The sequence below is a fragment of the Balearica regulorum genome, chromosome 1, assembly GCF_011004875.1.
Source record: "Balearica regulorum gibbericeps isolate bBalReg1 chromosome 1, bBalReg1.pri, whole genome shotgun sequence".
NCBI classification, from domain to species: domain Eukaryota; kingdom Metazoa; phylum Chordata; class Aves; order Gruiformes; family Gruidae; genus Balearica; species Balearica regulorum.
This window is the reverse complement of record NC_046184.1, coordinates 66,260,440-66,286,184: the sequence shown is the minus strand read 5'-3', so window position 1 is coordinate 66,286,184 and position 25,745 is coordinate 66,260,440. Positions and strand designations below refer to the sequence as shown.

General features: G+C 42.0%; 2 protein-coding genes across 2 annotated transcripts in view; both read left to right on the top strand.

Moving 5' to 3' along the window:
• Positions 1 to 25,745, top strand: part of BICD1 (BICD cargo adaptor 1) — a 272,459-nt gene that overhangs the window by 190,136 nt on the left and 56,578 nt on the right. The gene's annotated exons all lie outside the window — the stretch shown is intronic.
• Positions 10,407 to 25,745, top strand: part of FGD4 (FYVE, RhoGEF and PH domain containing 4) — a 114,663-nt gene continuing 99,324 nt past the window's right edge. The window contains exon 1 of the mRNA XM_075755944.1: positions 10,407 to 10,678. Coding sequence (XP_075612059.1) covers positions 10,525 to 10,678 — 154 coding nt within the window. The 5' untranslated portion in view covers positions 10,407 to 10,524. The remainder of the gene's footprint in view (positions 10,679 to 25,745) is intronic.

Here is a 25,745-nt window from a genome sequence, read left to right as displayed (position 1 = left end):
AGTTTCACAGAGGGTTGCCCCTTGTGTGAACATTCTCATGGCAAAGTTGATTTGAGAAACTTCTAACCCATATTGCTCCTTCCCCTTCTTCTGTATCATCCCTTCAGCTGGTCCCGTGCAGCTCTCTGAGAGGCAATGGTATGAGTAAGGTCACTGAAATACTCTTGAGTTAAAAAAAAAAAAAACTAAAAAATTTATCTTTTGTTTCCAAAGAAAATATCTGTGTAATATCTCCCTTGAGAAGTATCATTACCCCTGGTTCTGGAGCAGGAGGTAATGACAAATGAACTATTGGTTTTCCTATAAAGATATGCCAGATGATAATGGAAAAGATCCCGAAGCTAAAGTTTACAGCAACTGCCACTGCAAGTCTTTATTTCCAGATACCTCCCTTGATAAATCCTGCAGTTATGCTGAGAGAAATGCAGAGCACTCCCAGTTGTACCTAAAGGCAGCAGGAGCCATAGTTTGACTCTCTTAACACCATAAAGCACTGACAGGCCACTGGCAACTCAGGTCCAATTCACAAAAAATTACTTCCTAATTTTGAACAATGTTGAAATCTAGATTTCATGAGACCAATAGTAAGAACAGAGGTACTAATTATGAAGAGGGCCATATCAAAGGGTCTGACATCCACATCTTCTAGCAGCCTGTGAATGACAAACATAGAAGAGAAGATTTTATGTATAGAACAAAATACAGGGGGGAAATGGAGCCAAAATAGGTAATAATAATAATAATGTGCATCCTGGGAAAAAATATTTGGAATAAAGCCAGCTCTTATCTATTTACGTATGCTAAAGGCACAGGCACAACTGCTTTCCTCTCAGTGGAAGGTTTGAGCAATCTCTTGAATGAAAGAGGAAAGTCCTAACTTTGCACAAAAATAAGGCTCAATACTATAGTTGGCAACTCAGCATAAGCTTAATAACCCAGTAAAAAATATGGACCTTTGCAAGAATGATTCCTTCTTGACTAGAGCACTATATTAGAAAACAGAAATTTCACTCGGTATTATTTACAAATTCCCTTATGTCATATTGGAGGTATCTAACTCCAGGAATAAGGTGTGGTGGCTGGTTTCAGAGGAAAAAAATCATATTTAAATTATTGTGATAATAATACATGATTGAGAAAATGTTATTTGTGAGAAAGCTCCATATGAAGGGGGGGGGGGGCGGGGAGAAGCCCTTTCATCTCCCTTGAGTTATCAGGAAACTTTGGAAATAAATAATGAGACAGTTGTGTCCATTTAAATGAATTCATAGGATTCCCTACCTGGGGAGGGCTGTCATCTTTTTAAGTGTTGATTGCCTCTCTCAAGAAAATTGATTTTTGCTATTCAATGCTGTCACATTGGTTAAAGTATTAAAACTGAGGCTACTTACTCAGATTAGGAATGTAATATGGAAAGCTACATGAGTACAGAGCTCCCTTGAAGATCAAATTCTGAACGCAGAGGATGTGGGCCCAATATTTTGTTCCCTCCCACAGAGATGGGCAAGGCGTATGATCACAGGAGAACAAGAGCTACTCTTTTTACAGCACGCAGGTCATCTTCTATGCCCCTATACAAGACTAAATGGCTTTGCTACAGCGATAAGAAACCTCTGTTAGAGACAGATGACCTCTGTAAACTCAGACAGCTCAATGCCACTCCATCCAAGGTAGGTCTTTCTACAGTGATACAGCTTGTTAGTGCTCTAAGATGAAGCGGCAGCTGTCCTTTGTGGCTATATGGATGCTACCATCAGGCCCTAGACCAGGGAAATTACTTTAGAATCAGGTGGGGTTTGACACATGTCTTCACAGTTGATTGGGAAACTTGCTTCGACCTGAACGAATGGGCCTGCCATTCAGTTTGTTTCTTTTAAAATTGATTTAAAGAGATCCCTGGGCTGGAGCAAAGCGGCATAGACTTCAGTGGGCTCCATCTGGTCGTTGGGCATTCACCTGCGTGGAGCAGATGACAGGACAATGGCGTAACATGGAGTATCTTGTGCAATTTGAAGATATGACTGGCGAGTGCTTTTGTGACCAGCTTGTGACTCAACTTCAGCCATGCAAAATGTAAAAGTAGAACTTATATAACTGCACTGCATACAAATACCAGCAATCTCAAAGTCCTACATTACTTAAAAAGAAAATGCGTCTGTGAAGCTACCACTGCTTTCAAAGGTTTTTGTTATCTCAGCCAAATGCAAAGTAGTTCTTTTTATCTTCAGAGCACTGTATGCATATTCATTCATTCCCAAAACATCTTTGCAAAATTGATACTGTTATCTCTTACCTACACATAGACAAATAGAGACTGTGCAATGGGAAAACATCAACACTCAACAAAGTGAGCCAAGTTTCTTTACATGTAACCGTTCACCTCTCCACGTACATCCACCCTGCACACACTGGAATACCAAAGTGGTTTAGATGCGGTATAGGTGCTCTCAGCAAGGTGAGCTATTTAGTCCATGTGGTACGTACCCTGCTCCAGAACCTGCATTGCTCAAGAGCTTGAGTTGGCTCAGAGCTCGTTCTCTATTTCTGCAGTGCTTGGTATTAATAAATCCTTACTACAAATAGCTGAGGTTTAACATCCACGTTCTGGTTTTAATTTCCTTAGACCTATGCCCTCCTTCTGACTGTCTGCCAGGCCTGTAAACCAAAAAGGCAATTTGACTCACTAGGCCCAAGATGAAAGCATTGCCTAAACATGGGAAAACTTTTCTTTCCCCAACAATGTTAGCTCAATAAAACATGAATGTTCTTTTTCTGGTAGAGAACTTGGATTTCCTTTAAAGTGACTACCTCCCTTTCAAGACTGTGTTCAAAATAATGAATATAAATCTGCGACAGAACCCAAATTAAGATTCTGGAGTTTCTGAAGTTTCAGACCCCTCGTCTGTGCAGTTATGCTTAGTGCTATTTATGCTTGAATATAAAAGCATGGCACATTTCAGTATGGGAAAGTTACAGCCATTTGCAGTGCATAAAGCCTCAGATATATAGTGTAAAGCTTGCTTGAAATGCTGAGTTCCAAAATTAGACAATGTTAGATCACTGGAGGTACAAATAAATTTTAAAAATTATAAATATGAATGGAATGCTATTTTTGAGATTCAGGATACAAAAGAGTGTTTAAATGGATCACGAGCAGCATTTACATGCTTTTCACAGCCTTTACTCCAAAATAATCACATTTCAGCCCAGAAAGATCCAAGGGAGACTGTGGAATGTGGAACAGAATGAAAGAAAACAAGGGTGGATGAAGCTAACTTAGAATAGTCTGCAAATGCAGCAACAGCTTTGAAGTCTCTCTGTTTTAAGTCACTGTAAAATATTGAGAAGCATGCTGAAACTCCTGTGCATGTACCATATGCCTCATGAGAAGCAGTCTTAAGTACCTGACAGCTTGGTTAAGGGAGTATTGCAATATTGAGACAAGTATATTCTCTTCTAGAGCTAGTAATTGTAATTATATATACTTATGGAAGTAATAATTGTGCCTTTCTTTTCACAACATGTTTTATCAGCCAATTGCTCTCCAGGTGTTATTTGTTAAAGATAGAACCAAAACATTTTGCTTTACTCTTTCGGTAAGCATTCATAGAGAGACAATGGTTAATATTTAATGTATACAGTGCTTTAGCAGTACACAGCTCTTTAAACAAAGTATGACCCCATATGTCATAGCACCGATGAAAGAGAGCGAAGCTGGGGCTAGGCATTGGGAATAAATGCAAAGCAATGGCAAAGAGCACTTGGTTACATGGTCACGCATTCCCATGCAGACAGAGCCCCTGCTCCCAGCTGCAGCCCTTCCCGGAGCTTGTGAACCCCACATAGGGAGCATGCCAGAGGAACAGCTCATAGCAGCCACCAGCTCCTTCCACACAAGCTGTCATCTTTTCCCTAGGAGTCACCACCAAATTTCCCACCACCTCACCAGGCATGGGCCCCTCTGAGAAAAGGAAGAAGCTGCAGGACCAGAAGCGATGATGGGCTAGGAGCTGGCTGCTGCCTCCATCGGTGGACGAGCACAGCCCACCGCCAGCTCCCCACCAGCCCCCTGGAAGAGCACTCCCAGGATCTTGCTGGCACGTATTTTCCTGTCAGACCACAAGGAACTTGTGGGCCATATCAGGAGCAGCTTTGCCTAATTTAAACAATTTTCAACAGTGAATTTAACTTGATCTGGCAAAAAGCTAGAGAGACTATTGCTTTTGGATGGGGAGTACACCTAATGTGTAGCTGTGCTGGTGCAGCCTCACCTTGAGTACTGCGTGCAGTTTTGGGCACCACAAAAAGGACATAAAACTATTGGAGAGCGTCCAAAGGAGGGCAACAAAGATGGTGAAGGGTCTAGAGTGGAAGACATATGAAGAGAGGCTGAAGTCCCTTGGTTTGTTCAGCCTAGAGAAGAGGAGACAGAGGGGAGACCTCATCGCAGCCTACAGCTTCCTCACGAGGGGGAGTTGAGGGGGCAGGTGCTGATCTCCTCCCTCTGGTGACCAGTGATAGAACCCATGGGAACGGAATGAAGCTGCAAGGGGGAGGTTTAGGTTGGATATCAGGAAAAGGTTCTTCATTGAGAGGGTGGTTGGGCACTGGAACAGGCTCCCCAGGGAAGTGGTCACAGCACCGAGCTTGACTGAGTTCAAGAAGCGTCTGGATAACGCTCTCAGTCATATGCTCTGATTCGGCTGGTCCTGTGTGGAGCCAGGAGTTGGACCCGATGATCCTTATGGGGCCCTTCCAACTCAGGGTATCCTATGATTCTATGATTAACCTGTGGTGGTGATAATGAAGAATATTCTAACTTCTAAAAGCAATCAGTCTTTGATAAATGCATGCCATTCTGCAAGACTTATCTAACAAAACTGATTAAATAGCAATTACTCCCTCTAAGCAGCAATCCTTCAGTAAAACTAAGGGATATGTGCGATAGCTTTATCTCAACATGATTTCAATAAATTCCAAGAATTTGCTTGCAATAGACAAAATTCTTCTGTTCAGCAAAAAAGGGGTAAAACAAAATTAACATCGAGGCAGTACGTAGCAGGAATGTTTTTTCCTTTGATTATCTTAGTGCTGTTCTTGCAGAGCTACAGGTTCGCATTCATCTGGGTGGCAGAGAAAGAAGCCCTGGCTGTAGGGGGTATAAATAGGATTATCACAGTGGCTGGAAGTGGACAAAACCTGCTGCTGGGTAGTCCCCATAACTACCTTTGATAGGGCCCAAAATGACAACAGGGGGAACAGGTTAAACACAACCACGTTCCCTCTTACACAGTCAAACAAGACAGAACAGAGATCTGTATTAGAAGCATAGTCTGGGTGAAAAGGAACTGCCATGGATTTTCTTCTGAGGGCTACCTACCCATCTGTTTTTGTTCCAGCAGCTAATACCTCAGATTTGTCTAACCCCCCTGGCGTGCTTGTCATGGGTCACTTCTGATGGTTGAGTCGTAACTCACACTGTTGACCCTGTAGCTCCTTCTCACAGGGAAATAAAGCCATTCCTAAGATACAGTACATTCTAGACTTTTGATGGGGGGTAAGTAATGACCGATCTGGGTGCATTTTTTGGTGTAAACCAGCATAATGCTATACATTCAGGGTCCCCACCCTGTTCTGACACCCACACTGGGTGCTGCACAGGGAACAAGCATCAGGCCTGAGTTCCTCTCATCTCCGTAAGCCACTCCCCAGGCTTAGGAGCCAGAGTCTCCAGCCTCAGGCTGAAAGTCACATTATGTCTTTGAATGCTGAATTCTGTGGTTGCCTGCTGATTTAACCGAAGTTAAAAGAATCTGCCTCGCACTTGTTTGCTTAGTCTGTGTATCTCTGTCGCACACGCTGCAGTTGCTTTGTGCATTGTAACTGCTGCTGCCGTCGGAAGAGACTTTTCATCTGGAATGTGAGTGAGGGCCTGAGATGAGTGAGATTCTTCTCTAATTAGTACCCTCCTCTATCTTTTACTATATTGGTTCTTGTTCTTCATTATACTTCCCTGCTGGCAGAACTGGTTTGTGGGTTATACAATAGAAGATTCGAAATGTATGATGATCTGTACCCTAACTTAGGCAGGACTTGGTTTGGTTAGCTATGCATTTAAGTGTGGATTTTCTATATTTCAATTTTGATTTTAGTTTTTATTCAGAGTTTCATATCTAAGAGGAAATGGCATTCTTCTGTCAGACCTCAGTGAAGGTACTGTCCAGGTCAGCTCTAAATAGGCTACTCTAAATAAGCTAATGTTTTGAAACATTATGTGTGTATTTTTGTTAGGTGCCGAGTTCATGCGTCTTCTATCTCAAGGTCCTGTAGATTAATGCTCTAAAAATATGTTCCTTCACAGATTTACTGTGGGGTACAGCACAAGTACTCAGAGAAAGCAGCAGGTTTTGTCCACTTCCAGAAAGCCATGAACTGAATCCAGGAACAGATCTATTTTGTAACTGAGATGAAAATGAAGTTAAGCTCTAGCAGGAATAAAGAAGCTTGAACCAGAGGCAACAACAGTCTCATTCAAGGAGTTAGTCAAAATCAAGTCCTCTGAAGGTTGTTTCCATCAGGAGAAGAAAAGGTTAATACAAAGAGGTTTACTGGAGGAACAATGGTTTACATACAAAGTGAAGTGTTTGTTTTCTCACAAACTAAACAAAGATTGCCTATAAAGTCCTGTTTCCCTGAATGCTTTGGGGCTCCAGCAGCATGAGATGAGTGTTCGCAAGCCTTTCACATGCCAGATGCACTCTTTCAACCTTCTTGAGGCTAAACTTTGCCAGCTGTCTTTGCCTTCCTTCTACACCTCTGTGCTTCCATAGGGTTCCTGTTGTTCCTTCCACATGCAAACAGAGATAATTAAACCAAGTCTCCGCCACTGCATTTCTCACCACCCCCACAGAAAGCTTTGGAGCCAGATGGTCCAGCTATTGCCCACACTTGAACGGGTTAGCTGTGGCTTACTGGTTACCTCAGTTACCATACACAGAGGGGTATGTAACTCTTCCTGCACTTTTCCTGGGGTGGGAGGTACACTGCAAGGCTTTTATTCAAGCAGTGTCATTTTCTGACCTTCATATATTTTAAGAGTATTGGCAGCACTCTCTATATTTAAGCTTATTTTTCTGTTTTCAGATCCCTTCTCCAGCCATTACACTAAATTTTTAATCATGTTGGGTGATGTTTTCCAAGAGAATATCTATCTCGGATTGACTTCTTACACTTAGAAAAATGTTTTTCCTCTTGCTGACATTGCCAAAAGACTCTCTGTCTCTCCCTGGAGATGGAGAACAAGAGAGATTGAGAGCAGTATATAAAAAAGGAGGACGGGCATGCCAGAAGGGACGGCCAGTTGTCACCCTGTTAAAGCAGGCAGAACGGACCCGTTGCTGCCGTAGAGCAGTTCAGAGCCAGCTTGAACCAGCTGCTCCAGGTCTGTGCTGTAACTAACTGAAAAGAAAAGAGACAATAAGCTCCTCTGTGAAGCCCACACCGCACTGCAGTGTACAAATGCTCTATAATTACCATGAATTCACCGACTGCGTGAATGTCTTCTATCACAGACTGTCACCTCACTGCTTTAAATACACTAGTGTGCTTCACGAGAATTTTCTCAAGAAAATGAGCTTTCGTGACCGCTCTCCTGATGCCACAGAATTGTCATGATTCTCTTTTCTGAAGTGACCTTCATTTTCCAGAGTGACATTGTAATAAGTTACTGCTCACTGATAACATCTCAGAAAACAAAATTAACATAGTTCCTACTATTTGGTTGAGATTTGTGGGGTGTGTGCATTTGCCCTCGCTTCCTTAGCTGTTTTCCTTCCAGGAGCAGAGCTCCATGTTTAAAGAAGCAAGTACAAAGTTCAACAATAAGTGATAATTGTGTCTCGCTAATGATTGGCCCTTGAGCAATCGGCTAATATTTGGGTTAATCTCAGTTATCCCCTGTAAGAGAAACAGAGAAAGGTCTTCTGTTTTCAATCTTACTTTCATTCCCATAAGCTAACATTTTGTAGCTTACTAACGTATTGACATCTTGGACAACATTGAACAAATCACCTCCTGTAATACCGCATTTTCCTTCCCTGTCAAGAGAGGCTGATACTTCCTCCTTGGTGAAGTGCTTAGAGAATTATTAATGAGACATTCTCTGCCTCTCTTGCTCTCTCCTTGTTTAAATCGGTAATACTAGAGATTACTCAGTACTAGAATTGGTCTGAGTCCAGAGGAAGATTTAAATGAGCACAGGTGTTCTGGAAGAATATTTTTATCTGAATGAGTTAATGATTGATGCTTGGTACACATCTATGAACTGTAAGGAGCTAAAGTTTACAAGAATCTCTAGCTTGTTGCAATAAAGTCAGCAGGTACTAGTGCTCATCATAGGTGTATTCATCTCCATGTGACCAGCCCAGGTCAGGTGACTGAAGTCAGGAAATAAATCAGTCTTTTACCTCTGAGTCACTGCTTTTTTGTATGTTTACAAAAGTAGAACTTAATGTTTGCAATTGCAAGCACACAAATAAAATCTAGGAGGTGATCTAGCTGATTCATTTTTAGTAGAAAATGAAAGGGGTGGCTGTAAGATATCAACCGTCTTCTGGAAGAGGATGATTTCACAAAGAGTGAGATCCTTGGCATATGATGGCAGGTGTCCCAGCTGCATCAGTTCCCCCCTGTGCTCGCTGCTGACCTGCTCTCTAACACTAAAAGCAGAAGACTTTTAACTTCCTCCTCAAAATCCTTTGCTGCTTCATGTGTGGTATGGATAACACCACCAGGGCCTCTCTCTGCTGCCTTGCCTCCCATGGGTCAGACACAGCTGGTGCCTCACATGGGTGGTGCCCTGACATCAGGAGGAGGTGTGTTACCGTTGGGTCCTGCATGCCAAGAAAGCCTGCTGGAAAGGACTCAGCAGGAGCCTCGCATTGTAGCACAGGACTCTGGAGGAGGGTGATGCCCCATCTATGTGATTCCCCCATGCAAATGAGACCGTGTTGCACACATGACTCTGTGGGTGCTGACAAAAGGTATCCTCATCCCTCAGGAGACAAGGAAGTTGCAAAGTCAGCAGCTTGCCTGAGCAGTCCATCATATCTTATTGCTGAAGATGTAAGAACATAAGAATGGCTGTATGGATCAAATGAAAGGTCTCTCTTGCCCACTTCCCATCTATAACGGCAGCAAAAAACCCCCATAAGAGCAGGGCAAGTGCGGAGTGGTACTTCCCCAGAATATTCTTCCAAGCCCCAGCAATTCATGGCTTTCTGGCAACTAAAAGTTGTGTTGGACCATTGCCAAAGGGAGAACATCCCTGGAGTGTAGCTGATTGCACTCCCTCTCTTTTGTGAGGAAATACTCCAAGTATGGCTGATGGCAAATGAAGCATGTTACAAAAAAGGAGCCCATCTTTTAAAGAAGCCCTCAAAGCTGGGGTTTCCAAACCTATGGAAATCCCTATGTAGCAGGAGCATGACTTTGCCACTGGTTTGCCACTAACTGCACCACATCAGGCTCCCTGACAGACTCAAAGGTCTCATCCTGCATCCATAGACCGCTGTTACCCACTCTCATGGTGGCACAGGTGGAGATGTTCTGCCTTGAAACATCATGTCCCAGTTAAGCAGGTAAATAGGTGCTTTCAGATGCTGTTCCTATATAATGAACCTACTAGCTCATGCAGCAGCATAGTCTTCTGATTGGCTTTCTCAGTTAACATTGATTAAAATTTAGAGAGGCAACAGCTTTGGCCTGAATGAACCATTTTGGCTGGAGTTATTATTAATGCAAGTATTGCAGCTCCATCCCTGGCATCAAAACTCACTTTAAGTGCTAGGACTCAGATATCTTTGTAAATTTTCTCATTGGAAGAGGGGGACTGCAATTACAGCCAACTTCTTTTACGTACGCTGATAAATCTTACAGGAATTGAGCCTCCTTCCAGGGAAGGCATTTCAGAGGTGAACGGTGAGAGAAAGCTGCCTACGAACGCGGTGGGGCTGAGCGTAAGTGGGGCGCAGCGGGGTTAGCCATGGGCCCAGGCGCCCGCAGGGCCGGGGAGGCCGGGGAGGCTTAGCACCGGCCGGGAGGAAGCAGAGCAGGTGCGGATCCCGCGGAACCCACTTCCCTGCGCGGGCCGCGGGGGGAACTTGCGCCGCCGGCCCGCGGGTGCCCGGCTCGGGGAAGCTGTCGAAGCAGCCCCGGGACGGGACAGGACGGGCGGCGGAGGGCTGGGGCTCGCTGGGGGGGGCCGCGCCCGGGACCGGCGGCCGCTGGGCAGGTAGAGCGGGGCAGGGAGGCGGGAGCAGGCGCCCGGCCAGGTGCTGGCGGGGGAGGGAAGGGGCGGGGAGCGGCAGGCAGGTGAGGGGCTGGAACCGCGGCGCAGGTGGGCGGGGAGGCAGGCGCTGCCCTTGGGGCTATGCCGGCCCCGCTACCCCCGAGGCGGGAGGGGTGCTGAGGACCCTGCTGCTTCTCTTTCACTTTGCCTCTCTCTGTTTCTTCCCGGGCCCGAGGATGAGCGGAGCCGAGGGCGCGCGCTTCAGGCGGGCAGCTATCCGCAGGAAATCCAACCCCGCCGCCGCCCTGGCCGCCGTCTTCAATGGAGCAGCGCGCACCTGCCCCCCCGCGCGACCCCCGCCGGGGGCGGCTGCCCGGAGGATGCCCGCAGGTAACGGTCCCAACGGTTCTCTCGGCCCTGGCCGCTCTCCCGGCCCCGCCATCAGCCCGTCGGCGCTGCGGGGGCGCACGGAAGCGCCCCACTGCCGGAAGGGAGACAGGGGAGTGCCAGCGGACAGGCCCGGGGCCGCCTTGCCCTGGGGGGAGAGGGGAAGGCGGCAGCGCCGTCCTGCCCGGTTCGGTCTGCCGTGCGGGTTCGGTGTAGGCTGACACCCGCGGAGAGCTCCCACGGGCTTCCTCTGCCTGTTGGGCTGTCAGCGGGCGGTTTGTATAAACACACGGTTGTGTTTTCTCGTCACAGTCAGGCTCCCTTGATCAACTTCTGCCGTGAGTGCCCGTGTGGTGAAGATGAGGGCTTGACAGCCGCCCCCGCGGACGGCCGTGGCGGCTGCGGAGCCGCTTCTCGGAGGGGCTGAGCTGGGGGGAACCTCGGAGCCGGGGGCGGCTGTAGCCCAGCTTGTACCCTCAGCCCCGTCTCGGCACGAAACATTCTTAAGTTGTAATTTTAACAGCTCTTAGACGGGCAGGAAAGCAGTCTTCCTCCTCTGACAGACCCATGCCTCTATCTTTGCCCCCTTCAGCGACGAACCTGCGTTAGACTGATGTGTTGTGCTCCACAAAGCAGCTGCTACAACGTTAATGCAGTCCTGTTAAAAAGGAGTGGTCAGCTGGTTATCTGTGTTACCTTGGCCATGCTGGAAAAATAAGTTATCATAAATCCAAACTTCAGAAGGTTGTTGCTCATGAACAAGTTAATGCACACGCCCATTTATACGTCTAAACTCGGAGACTCTGTGATGTGATAGCAGGTGTGACATGCTGTGCTCATGCTTATGTTGGCACAGGAGCTTGGTTTTATGGATGTAGAAGGACAAAGTGGATGAAATAAAGCTTGAAATCTCTGACATGTGCTTGTTATATTGCTAGGAATGATGACATGTCAAATATAAGGACGGGGATGTTTTGCTTGTGGATTGTCTTTTCACGATTTCCCTGCTGAGAGACCTGCTTTAAATTTAGCAGTGAGTATGCACAGATAAGAACAGACTATCGTGATGCTGTTCATAGTATGCTTAACTTAGCTTTAATGTGTAAAGACTTTGGATATGTGCATGAACCCACAATTTTTTATTGGCGGTGGGATTTTTTTCCCAAGGCCTTATTTGCATTTTTACATTGGGAAAGATGGATTGGCAGCTATATCTGTAGTATGCAGATTTAGTGGATTTCGTTCTCCTATAATAGAGGTACGCTTACAACCGGGACCCTGTGTTTTCTGTTAGTTTTATTAGGCTTCTGCAGTTCCTCACTGTTACCTTACATTCCTGGGTAACAGTTTCATACTCATCTACAATCTGTTATTGTTGCTCTTTTCATCTGTGCGCACACTATCTCCACTGGGTGACTTGTATTTACTAAACGTATGTGCAATGCATAGCTTTTCAGTATGTGCATTCTTGTGGCTTTTGGATGGCAGGAACATTGTGAGGGCCGTGACAGGAGCAACGTGCTGCTTATCAGATGTCCCTGCTCTGCGATAACCGACTTCATAGTACTTTCTTGCATCATGATTGCAATATGAAAAACTCACAAAATTAAGATAAGGCAATGATTCCTAAAGATGTGCGAAATAAAAGGGAGACTTGGTGATGATTTTTAGCTTTTCTCATGTAGGTACATAAATCTTCCCTTTTTTCATTTATAATCCATTTCTCCTAGAAAATGAGGTGAAGAAACCTTGTGTATAAGAACAATTTCTTTTCTGTTGGTGGGACTGGCTCCCTCTCTGCTCTTCCTGTTGGCACTGGCCACTGCAGCACATGCTCCAGCATTCTCTGACCCCGGGAGAGCTTCATAGCCTCCCTCTCTGTTCTTTGTAGTCAGAATGCGACTGCACTTGCTTCTGTTGCTGTTAAAAGTGATCAGACTGCCTTGATTCTGCAAGTGTAAACTTTAATACTCAGGTGCAATGCGAAGCTGGGTGTGTTCTTCCACCTTTCAAAAAAAAAAAGCGCAGGTGTTTACACTTTTCTGGTTTACAAAATACTAACTGGATTTAGAAGAAGTTTTCTAATGCAGGAGTATGCCTTTGACCTGCTTGAAAACCTTAGAGGGAAGGAGGAGTTACTGTAGCCCACACATCTCCAATTCTTCTCTCTGCCAGGAGCTGTGAAATATGCTACTTATTTACATTATTGCTTGGGGACAGGACTCTGGCAATTGTCTCAGATCTGTGTCTGGAAAGCAACTGGAGAAACTGGATATATTGCGTGAGCTATATTTGCTTAAAAGTGCATTAGAAAAAAATCTGGGTTATGCGTATGGCAAGCGTATCAGAACACTTCTCAGACTAGTAAATTGTGTGTTAATTAATGACAAAACTTAAAAAGACCTATTGTAACTCCTGTACACTCAGTAGTTTCATCAGAGCCTTTGATACTGGCCTGATGAAGTAGGGAATATCACAGGTTTTCTGTGCTGGGAGATGGCAGATCTTGGAAGTAATTCCATTCTTGGTGGTGTTTGAAAAATTTCTAATGCTGAAATAGGCTACTTAAGGTTTTTGTTACAGCATCAGACTTTTGTTGTGCATTGAAATCTAAGTGTCTGACTTCTAACAGAAAAATCTTTCTCCTCTTCAACATATTCTAGTCCATGTCATTCAGGTTCATTGTCATGTGCAAAATTGCAATTGGATTTCTGAACATTTGAGTTTGAAAAAGCTTGGTGTGTTTACCTACAGGACAAAGCAAAAATTATTTCCTATTAGAAGTTGAGAGTAATTTAAAGTTTGGACAAAAGAGTATTTGAATCGTCAGAGATACTCTGAAATGGCTGGGAAGTGTCAAGGCTGATATCTGGAGACAGTTTGGGGAAGAGCATTCAGTGGAGTAGCATGATTAAGACTTTGTTTTTGAACGGAATAACTAATGTGGATTTGGTGTCTTTTTTTCTGCTAAATTAGAATTCAGAGTTGATACAGATGTAAACAGATCTTTACTTCAAATGCATGTATGCATGTTAACTCAAAACTAGCTATCTGCCAAGAACCAGGTGTAGGCTACTGCTTGCTTGTTCAGCACCTTTCACAAGCCAAAAGCTCTGCAAAGTGTGAGCATGGCAGTACGTTGATTCTGCATCGGATTAAGCTATCCTAGAAGGTTGTTATCTCCACTTAATTGACTTGATTTAGCTGTCTAGTCAAGACATAGCTCAGAACACAAGGACACAGTAACTCGCTTTCATAGCAAGAAACAGCTGCTTCTATCAGCAGAGTCACCTCTGTCCTTGCGGCACATAGACTAGGTTAACTTTTTGTGAAATTCAAATCTTGCACTGGTTCCTCTGCTTTGTTTGCTGATGTGCAAATTTACACCCTCTCTGGACTGTTTTATCCCGTTCCCTTTTCCTTAATATATGTCTGCTGGCATTGTACTGTATATTGGCAGTCTCAGGCATTGCAGTGTGCCACAAGGAGCTAATTTGCATTCAGGACAGCATTCACTGCAGCAAGGTGTCTGCAAGCACTGATGGGGGGGGGGAGGGGAATAGTTCCCCACTGCTACTGCTGTATCTCTGCCTGTTAAATGAATATGATTTTATGGGATTACGTTAACAAAACTTCAGTAGTCTTTTGGGTTTCCATCTTGTGGTGGGAGATAAATAAATGAGACTCTAATAGCATGCTGGTTTAGTCTATGAGAAATGTCTTTATTGTTCAGGGGTTTAGTCTTTAAAAGCTTGAACAACAACTGTGTCCTGTCTGATAGTTTTTCGTTGTTGTTGTTTTGGGTTGTTTTTTGTTTTTGTTTTGAAAATAATTTATTTTGGACTATCATTCTCCTTACTCCTGGCTTGTGTTACCTGCTACATTTTGTTGACAGGTCTGCAGTGATTGAAAATTTAATTGCTATACAGTGTGTTCAGGGAAAACCTATATGATCATTAGGGCTAATCTAAGCAGTGATTGGAATCTGTAGATGCATTACAGACTGCCATGGAAGTGATTTCAAGGACAGCTGATACTTGAAAATGCTGAGAGGGGAAGGTGAGCATACAGGAAATTACTTCTAAATATTCCTCTCCCTTCAAAAATGACGGAAAGTATAAAAAAAAATTGCTTTATGCAGAACTTGCAAGAAAGTACATTTTCTTGACTGTTATTAGAGAGCTTCCTGTTTCTGTGGGCCAAATTAATCCCATGGGCCTCCTATTGAAGGAAACTTTTTGTGTGAAAGTGCCAGGAAATGGAACTTAGCTTCCTGAATATAATTTAACTGTTTTCTTATTCCTTTCTTCCCCTGCTTCTCCTCCAAATATTTAGAATCAAAATAATCCCCCTGAAGCCAATAAGAATGTACTGTTTGGTTCATAGACTATTCAGGAAAGTTGCTTATGTGTGTCTTGGGTTGGTTTGGTGAGGCTATTTAGCTCTTCTCAAACAACATCTGCTTTACCCAATAATTGTTGTTGGTTTTGTAATACTGGCTTCCTGGTGATCAGGATGGTGATTTCCTTAAATAAATTAGAATTTGTATTCACAACTGCTTGACTTGCTAATGACAACACACAAAGAGTTTCAAAGAAGAGTTACAATTCAATGTGAATTTGCTGAAAATAAAATGATTGCTCTTTGCTGGAGAGGCTTCTTTAGAATATACCGCAAGAGGGCAAAATTGCAGAGGTGCTGGTAAATGCCATTCCTGAAATACTTTTAGGCATAGCTGAAATTGAAAAGTAATAGTTTGCATACACAATACAAATTAGTTTGTTCAAAATCACAGGAACAAGTTGCTTTTGCAGATAAAATTTCCCAATCGTATTTATTTTGGATTGGAGAAGGAGAGCTTGCTCAGGGAATGTGTTACTTTTGGGTGACAAGTAAAACAGAGAGATTGAGAAATGAAGTTATAATTTGTCCTTCAGCTATTATTTTGCCCTTGACTGTCAATACCTGTTCTGCTTACAACTGCAGTTGTCAGACTTTTCACCTACTTCTTAAGTTATGGGGAAGGACTATCTCATCTCCCAGCATTTCAGTCTAAATCCCATTTATAACTGGGCAGTATTTTTCTTCGGCGCTGTTTCACAGTAAGTCTTGGGTACAGTGTGATCTGTGATAAAGCATTCCAACTGCTGTATTTTGCACTGTTATGTCTTAGTGTCACACATTTGTTGTATAGGACAAATTATCTTCCCAGGATGAAGGATTTGTCAGAGGGAAAGGAAAATTATGAAGCAAGTAAATTTTAAAATGACATACTTGTGGGTTTTTCCCTGTAGTTCTATTAATGCTGGGAAGATTTTCTTCAAAACATTATTATCAATTGAATATTTTAATCAAATTACTGACTACAAATCTTGTAGCTGAGACTCCTTTTTCTATGAGGGGAAAAAAAAATGGCTTTCTGTTCCAGTATGGGATACTGTATGTCTCTCTCCTGAATATAAGGCAATCCAGGATGAATAGTTACACTTAGATTATCAGAATGATCCCTTCCATCATGTTAAATCTGTGAATAAACTTTGCCTCCAGCTCTTGATGGTCGAAACATTTTAATCAAATGCATAGCTGTGGACAGTTCGATATATTCAGGGTGTTATCAACAAACTCCTGTACTTCTGACAAGGGGAGAGAGAATTCTGCTTAGAGAGGGTATCCCCAGAGCAGTAGTTCTGTCAATAACCCAAGGAAATAAAGGGAGGAAATTGAAAGAAGAATTTTTAATCGTTTCTTCAACTAGCTGCCTTGGAAGTGGCATTTTAACAGAGATGGCTTTAGCAGAAGAAATGACTTTTGACATTAATGTAGGGAAGGGAGGATGGGGCTTTGTTGAAATGTTGACAAACCAAGTAAAAAATCAGAGATCTGGTCCCAGTGCACAAATACACAGGAATAAGGTGCTATCAGAAGATACAGAGAAATTAATAAAAGCATAAGAGGAGAAAAATTGAAGTGCTACAGTAGTCTGCAAAGCTAGATATGTAGAGAAATGTATTTTAAATGAGTTTTAGAACAATTTGACACCTCTGATTACACTGAAACTCAGTAAAATGGCACATAAAATGAATTAAAATTGGAGGCAAAAGACAGAAGGTAGGGCAGAGCAATGAAATAGTGTTAGTTACTAAGTATTAATGCTAAGCATGTCACAGATGTTAATGTAAAATGAGTTAGCCTCAAAAGAAGAAAAAACATGGTGGGACTGTAGTGTGAGATGTAAAATCCTGTGATTTATTCCTGACTTCTGAACAAATGTTGTCTTGCAGCAGAGATGGTAATCCAGCTGATTTATGGGTCTAGCCTTCCCCTCATGAGTAACTGCAGGCACTTGCCCTCCCTCTCAAATAGATGCTATTGTGTCCAGATGTGGATGAGGATCGGGGAGATAAAATGGTGACCAATCATTAAAAATAATTCTGACTGGTTTGGTGGCTGGATTTCTTCTGTTCTCTTTAAAGATTTGGCTTTTTATTAGTTGCGCATGTGATGTTTCCATGCCAGGCTTTTGGTTCTGCTGGTCGCTGTTGTGACTGAGTCCTCATGGCAGGGACTTCCAGCTACTGTAATGGCACCCAGCTTTGTAGCTGGGGGGGGTGTTGTAATTCTATTTCTGTGAAGCACGAGAGGCCTCAATCTGGGCAAACCTGAGAGCAGCTCCTCCTGCCCGTACCCGGTGGCTTCTGGAGGGAGAGAGTGTAGGGCTCCCTGCCACTGCTCCTGGTTCTGGCTGAGGATCCTGACCCGACTGGTAGCTGTTCCTTGTGGGGACTGTGTGGTCTTCAAGCTCCAGTTAGTATGCTGGGGTAGGGTAACTTTTTATTTATTTACTTCAGGGTTATTTGTAGCCTTTATCTTCCTACTAGGCTGAGACATTCAGTTGCTGAAGTTGTTTCAGACTCCTAGGTTCTCTTCCACCATGAAACAGGTATTTTAAATCAAAAATCAAAGTTAGGGTCCTACAGCAGACTTAAAAAAAAAAAACCAAAAAAAAACCCCCAAAAACAAACCCCAAACCCTGTAAATTACCTGAATTGTAAAATTACTAAAGCAATATTGCTAGCAATTATCGCTAAAGCATATAATATTTGAAGATGTTTCTTTTTATGGGGTCGATGACAACTTTTTACAGTCAGTAATCAGAATATTTTTCCTCTTTGCTCTCACATACCACCATTCACTATCTTGCCTGTGATATTCCAATTTCTTAATTTAATATTAATATACGCATTATTTGTATTAACATCAATAATTGAGTTAGGAAATGAAACTTACTGGCTAATTACTTTCATTTTTAGAACTGGTGATTTAAGAATTGAAGCAAAGTTACTGATACAGAAAAAATAAATTGTTTTTGATAGAACTGAAACTTTTTTCAGTTTTATGCAATTATACAGCTAGCCTTTACTTCAGTTGACTCTTGCCAAAATGTCCCTATCTTAATACAAGCATACTGTACATTCCTTTTCATTCAGTCTGACAGTGACTTTCATCATTAAGAAATTACATTCCATCTGTGAAGACAGAATCCTTTTGTACTCAAACTATTCTCCTATGGGCTAGTAGTACTATGGAATTCAAGAAAGTTATGCAGGATGACAGACATCTGAGGATGGTTTCAAGAGTTCCTGGGGATCCTTTTTATTTGCCCTTTGAAAGCCTATAACTTCTTAATTATTCAAACAGAGGGGGTTTATGTCTTTAAAACAAGCTTGGAAATTCTTGGGTGAAAATGTGATTTGAGGGGAGGCTTTGCAAAACACCTGATTTCTTTGTGGTATATACAATAAAATGAGAATTGCTATCAGTGCATAAAATTATTCAGCATTTGTGTTTGGCTTATTTTCATTCTAAATATAGAACTATGTGAATTTATTAATCATAGAGTCATAGAATGGTTTGGGTTCTAAGGGACCTTAAAGATCATCTAGCTCCAACCCCCCCTGCCATGGGCAGGGACACCCTCCACTAGACCACGTTGCCCAAAGCCCCATCCAACCTGGTCTTGAACTCTTCCAGGGATGGGGCATCCACAACCTCTCTGGGCAACCTGTTCCAGTGCCTCACCACCCTCACAGGGAAGAATTTCTTCCTTATATCTAATCTAAGTCTACCCTCCTTCAGCTTAAAGCCATTATCCCTTGTCCTATCACTCCATGCCCTTGTAAACAGTCCCTCTCCAACTTTCCTGTAGGCCCCCTTTACGTACTGGAAGGCTGCTGTAAGGTCTCCCTGGAGCCTTCTTTTCTCCAGGCTGAACAGCCCCAACTCTCTCAGCCTGTCCTCACCGGAGAGGTGGTCCAGCCCTCTGATCAGCTTCGTGATCTTCTTCTGGACTCAGTCCAACAGCTCCATGTCCTTCTTATGTTGAGGGCCCCAGAGCTGGACGCGGTAAAGATCCATTTTAAATTTGAAAGCAAGTTACATCTATTTACTGCTAAAAATAATTGTCCATTTTAGAAAATAGAGTGTTTTTTTAATGCAGAACTTTGACTTCCATCAAGTTCTGGTAATCTGACCCAACTGTTGCTCTGTAATAACCTTTACCCTCTTAGTTATGCATGGTAATGCAGTAAACAGTGTTCTTTATAATTCGTTAATCTGTATCTGATCCAGTGGACAAACATGCTCACCAGGCTTACAAATGAAGGGCACGCTAATGCCTGAGCTGGCTGTTAACATGCTGTTTAGAGACTGCCAAGCTAGGTCAGGTAGCAGAAGGTAATTGCCGTAGCACTCTGTGATGGCTTTTGTGGTTAGGTTGAATGGAAGAGTGTAAGCAAGTCAAAAAGCAAAGCACGTAATCTATTTCTAAATCTCCTTATATCTTTTTACTGTCCTGTATCAAGCATAAAGTGTATCTTCAGAATAACATTCCTGTCACGCAGTCAAAGGGGGAGAAAAAAGTCCATCCGAAGTGCTGTGTATAACCAGCAAGAGACCTGGCTAGTACTGGTGTGGGCTGCCTTCAGTATGGAGAATTGCCCCTTTAAGTGTTTCTTATTTTCTGTATAAGGACTTTACTGCTTGTGCACAAGATCTATTAAAAGCCTTTTGTTCATAGAAATGAGAACAATATTAACATTGTGTGTATTAATAAGGAATTTAAAGGAACTTCAAAACCCAAATAAGTTACCTCTTCAAAGGATTTTCATAGAGCTTAAACAAACAAGTGTCTGTTCATCCTAATTGTGGAGAATTATTACTTGCTGGTTTTAACAACTGTTAACTTTTAACAGCATAATCTTGGCTTTTCTTGTGTGCCTGATACTAATGGTGTAATTAGTTTTATGTGGGGTTTTTGGGTTGTTGTGAGCAAATGCAGTTGAAATGCAACAAAAAAAGTAGGCTTACCTTTTTAAAATCTGAGTACGATTGGGATGTTGGAATGTGGTACATTACATGTGAATCTTACTACTGTGAATATCATGTCGTCTTTGTTATTTCCTAAGTGCCATTCAGCAGTTGTGTCGGGACTGGATCTTGATCAAAACTAATCTTAATTGTTTTTTGTGCCTCATGTAACTTACAAAAAATGTTGATATAGGAAGGTGATAAGTTATAAATGAAAAAGGGGAAAAGGGATTAAGTACTTTCACTGTGCGTGTCTTATGATACACTGATTTAAATATTTACATCGTTTAGAAAACTGAAAAGTATTTCTAGGGGTGTCTCATGCATCTCAAATTGTCAGATTACTTTTTTTCCCTCCAGGGTTGAACAGTGATGTTTAAAGGCATTTGCCAAGCCCTTATTGATTGCTTCTGTTCTGCTGGGGTCAAGGCATATGTGTTCAGCATTCATCTGAAATAGCACACAGTATTTGACAACTCTGGGCAGGACCATGATCCTCTTACATGAGACATCAGAAAGCCTTCACATTCTTCTAAAACCTCTTTGATACAATTAATTTAGGCTCTTATTCTCTAAAATTCATGATTTTCACTATGGTTTTCTAAGAGAATATTAATGTAGTCCTTTCAAAAAGGAAAGTGGTTTTAAAGCTGGCAGAGGAAAATGGCCAGTGTCTGTAAGACTGGGTTGGTAATGCTGCTAAGTATCTGCATGGAGAATCGTTCTGGGGCACAGAAGTTTAACATAACTCCTTTCCAGTTAATGTGTCTAGGCATGATGTAATGAATATTCAAATATGGTGAAGTTACAGAATCCAAACCCTCACTTGCAGAGAAGTGACTGTACAGAACTGCAAATGAAAACTCAAGTGATGTTGTTCAGGTCCAGTAAGTGTCGTAACCGGCCCTTTGCAGTGCCAGGCTTTCCAATTATTTCCTTTTGCCTGGAGGTGCTTGGGAGATCCTGCAGATCAGGAAAAAATTACAGAAATTCTCTATTAGATTGCCATTTTGGGGAGAGTTTGCTGCAGGGAAAAAAAATCCAATTCTCTGTGCTGCCCTGTGGTGTAGAGTGCTATTGCTCACACCAATGCTGGCTTAAAAAAGGAAAAAGTAAATCTTTCACTATTTCCTTCCTTTTGTCCCAGGGAATGAGATCAGAGACGTGAGCAGAAGTAAATGACTTGTGCTCTGTAAAGACTATGGGAGTGCATATATTTAGTAGTCTTCTATTTTCCACAGTGCTTTGCTGAGCTCTGTTTGCAAAACTACATATTGGAAGAAGAAAACCCACTCCTGCCCCACTTCTTCCCATATGTTCATTCTGACGTAGTCCTTCATATCACTAGTATTTGGGCTGCCTCTGTGCCCATGTACCACCCTGAATCTATACTTTGGGATGGAAATGGAGGAATTTCTCTAAGTGTTTTTCCTCCTTCAAGAAATCAAATGAAGTAGCTGTTTGCTGTCAAATATTAGCTTCAGTTTCAGGAAGGAAAACTGCTTTTTAAATATGAAAAGTGAGAATAAATCATCCTTGCTAAGATGGATAAGGACTGCATGCTTATTATAGTCAGCGAGATAACAGGCAGCGCTAAAGGTGGGCAAGGCTAGCAGAGCTGGAAACAGATACCTCAGCTCTGCATATTTCAGAAGTACTACAGTGGGATTTTTTTTTTTTTTTTTTTTTTTAGGAGGTTACATGTAGAAAGGCAGGTTGTTTGAAGTTAAAATACAATGTTTACAGTGGCTCAGGATATAGAAGCAGAATCAGCTTTCTGATAAGAATTTTTTCCAAGTATTGTTCACAGGGGGTTGGAAAACCAGAAGCTACTTAGTAGCTGGAAGTAAGGAGAGAGGACTGCAAGCTGACTGCATGGTGCTGAAAGGACTCTATTTCCTAAGAATTTTTTCTACTTTTCTCGGTGTTTGGGCTTACACTGAGAGAAGGCAGGAGAATTCAGATAGCTGGTAAGCATGTTTAAACTTTAAATGAAAACTTCTGAACTGCTTTACAGCAGTTGCTAACAAGCCACATAGAATAAAACTAGGTAATCCTCTGCTAATGAAGAACCTCCATTTTTACCATAAGCTCTTGAATGACACATATTCAAGTAAATAGAAGCAAATCCTCTATGTTTTTATGTTGTTGGGTTTTTTTTTTCCTATATGTGGATGCTACATCATCTGCTGTTAAAATTATGATTATATAATTATTTTGGGAGTGTGATGCTTAAACTGTAACATGGTTCCTGTTAGTGTGGGTTGGTTGGGTGTTTTTTGGTTGGTTGGTTTTAATCCTGTTGTGGAAAACAAGTTAAAATATGTTAGCAAATTGGAGTTCAACTTGAGAGACTGTAACCTTGACCTTGCAGGTCAATTGAGAGACTTAAGTGTTATGTAAAATAAAGAGGTCTGATATCCATATTTTGAGTGGGGTTTTTTGTTGCTGCTGCTGTTCAGAAGATTATAGGTGACTTGCTACAGACAGGAACTACTGTAGGAAAAAGAAAAAAGTTTTAAACTTTTTAATTATTATTTTTACAAACAGCATTGGGACTACACAAATATTGCCTAGAAGTTCCTGGAAAATAAGGAGCACCTTCAAAAGCTAGTGTAGAAAATAAGGAACTAAAAATTGTGATTAAGGAAATACAAAGGTCTCTGAGGAGAATGTGTCTAATGCTAGGTGTCTGCCAGCTCACAGGGCTCTTACTGCACAGGCTGCTTCAGCCAGCTGCAGTGCTCCACAGTTGTAGCAAAGGGACTGACTTCTCAATGCATTGGCCTTGTCATGGACATTATAGAATCACAGAATGGTTTGGGTTGGAAGGGACCTCAAAGATCATCTAGCTCCAACCCCCCTGCCATGGGCAGGGACACCCTCCACTAGACCACATTGCCCAAAGCCCCATCCAACCTGGCCTGGGAACACTTCCAGGGAGAGGGCATCCACAGCTTATCTGGGCAACCTGTTCCAGTGCCTCACCACCCTCACAGTAAAGAATTTCTAACATCTAATCTAAATCTACTGTCCTTCAGCTTAAAGCCATTATCCCTTGTCCTATCACTGCATGCCCTTGTAAACAGAGCCTCTCTGGCTTTCTTGTAGACCCCCTGTAGGTACTGGAGTGCCCTCTTTAGGCATTGCAGTATAGGTGGTTCTTCCAAGGCACTTTTGTTGGTAATCTAAAAATAGTCCTTATGTATAAAACAGCAGGGGGCCAATCTAATCCCTGATGTAATTTGATAGACTGTACTGGACCTAGGCATTAGGATATGGATGGATATGGATACAGTTTGGATGTAAGCATTTGGGTATGGTTAATACCTTCAAGTATTACATTTTCAATTGTATAATGCGATTATTTTTCTGACATGAAGCTTGACTTACTGTTCTTCATATTAGTAAGTAAAGGGCAGGAGCAATGCCTCTTAGCTGCATCTAACTTGATTTTTTTTTTTTTTTTTAACTCCAGTTCATTCAGAGGCTTTCAGTTAGTGCTTTATGTCTTGCCTGGGATATAACCATGTTTACCATATGTCTATAGAGTAACAGGGAAAGGGCTACGCGAACTGAGGTTGTTCTTCAGGATTATCTGCCCTCTTCTATGTTTAAGTAATGCTGCCTGCCTACTCTGTTAGCACAGTGGCTACTGCAAGCACAAGGCCGAAGGTAGTAGGCTGACACAGTCCCATCACCAGGTTTTTAGTATTGGCTTTGGAATATTTTCTATTGATGACAAGGCTAGTTTTTCTTTTACATGCCATATTGGATTTGTGTAGAAAATGTAAACTGAGTGAATTTAGTATGCTGAAGGTAATAGTTAATGAATGTCTGATATTGTAAGATAATAGATTATAGGCAAGTTTCTAGCAGTCAGAAACCTTCATTAAAAATCTTCGTGATAACTCAGCAGTGACTTGCATTTGTTTATTATTACAGTGATCAAACCAGAAATATATCAGGAGCCTGGCCTTCTCAGCATGGTGTAGAAAGAAAACAAGCTCTTTCTGTTCTGAATAAGTGGAATGAATAATCAAAATATAATTATCTCTTCTGTAGAATGATCATCTGTTATTTTGCTTATATGTTACATAGCATGATGAGATCCAGATCCATCTGGGTACAATAAGAAATGCTCAGAGAATTCACTGGCAAGAATTTAATTTAGCAGCAAACTGCTATAGGCTGCCTTTTTTGATTCTGCTGTTGTGGTTCCTACAATGATTATAATGTAAAAGAAATAAGCTGAAGATCCTTTTTGCACAGCATATTGAATCAATGAGAGGTTTTTCTTGATGTGACCTTAGGCTGGTTGGTTTGTTCCTTCAACTGATTGTTCCCTGTGCTTACTTTTCCTTAGCAAAAACACCCTAAGAAGAATAAAGCCAACTCTTTTACTATTTGCTCCCTATTAACTTGGAAGTTTTGTTGGTTGTTTTTTGTTGTTGTTTTGTTGGTTTTATTTTAATATTATTCTGTTCCCTAATTAGGACTTAGCAGAGACATTTAGGGATATACAGGCAAAATAACTTTCTGAAAAGATGCATAATGGCATAATGTTTGTTTCCTGATTAGTGGATTGTGGAGAATGTCTGCATGTCCTCTCTGATTCACTTATCTGATATTAAATAGGAGGCAGGTGTGTACTTCTATTAATTCTAATTTAGGTGTTTGAATTAGAAATTCAATTAGAAACACACCTGTGTTTTGCAACTCATCAGAGGCTAAAATGAAGGTAACTTTATATTCTAACCCTATACATGTGACAAGAATCCGATTTTTTGAAATCTAAACCTGTATTTTATTCAACTTCAGTTAAGGTAATTTTAACATAATAAAGGTAATAAGGTAATTTATAGTTAAATAACTTCACTCAACTTCAGTATCTTTCAAAACTTCCAGCATTTTGTTTTACAGACAGAACTGTGCCTTGCTATGTTGAAAATGTGAAAATTCAATATTAGTACATGGTACCTATGGAAACTTAAAATATGAGCAGCTGCATGTTGGTCTTTATTGACAAATATCAATAAAACATTGTATGAGATCCAACAATATGTAGGCAAGTCTTGACAGACAAATATTTAACTTGGTGTTGGTACACAAGCTTAGATAGGGATCCTGCACTTACTAGGCTCAAAACAAGCAGGCAAAGTCAATGCAGTAATTTAAAATAACCTTGTTTCCCTCATGGCAGCTCACAGAATTCCCCACCAACTTTTACTAAAAAAGAATAACAAATTGCTTTCTTGCTGGAATCAGAATGTGAAGGCTGCAGCCAGGTGTATTCTCTCTTCGGTATGTTCGCCACAGCAGCTCTACATGCGCAGCAGTGGGGAAGGTGAGCTGGAGGTGTCGGACCACTGCATTTTTCCAACCCTGGCTGCTGTTCTTTGGCCTGGAACTGGTGGGGTGGCTGCTGTCACCGCCGTGGTAGTGCTGTGCTCTGACAGCAGGGGATACTGCTGTATTTCCAGCTGGCTCTGATTCTGCAAAGTTGGGCTGGTTGTTCCTTCCTCCTAGTGATTATGGGCCCTGCCTACAGATTGCATTTTGATTTAGCAGCTGCTAGGGGCATAATTTTAAAAGCTGGAGAAGCTGCTTAGAGGTTCTCAGCTTTTCATACCCAGTGACGAAGGCAAACTGGTAACAGTATTGGTTGTATACAGAGCGCTTGTGACTATATGGAGGAACATAC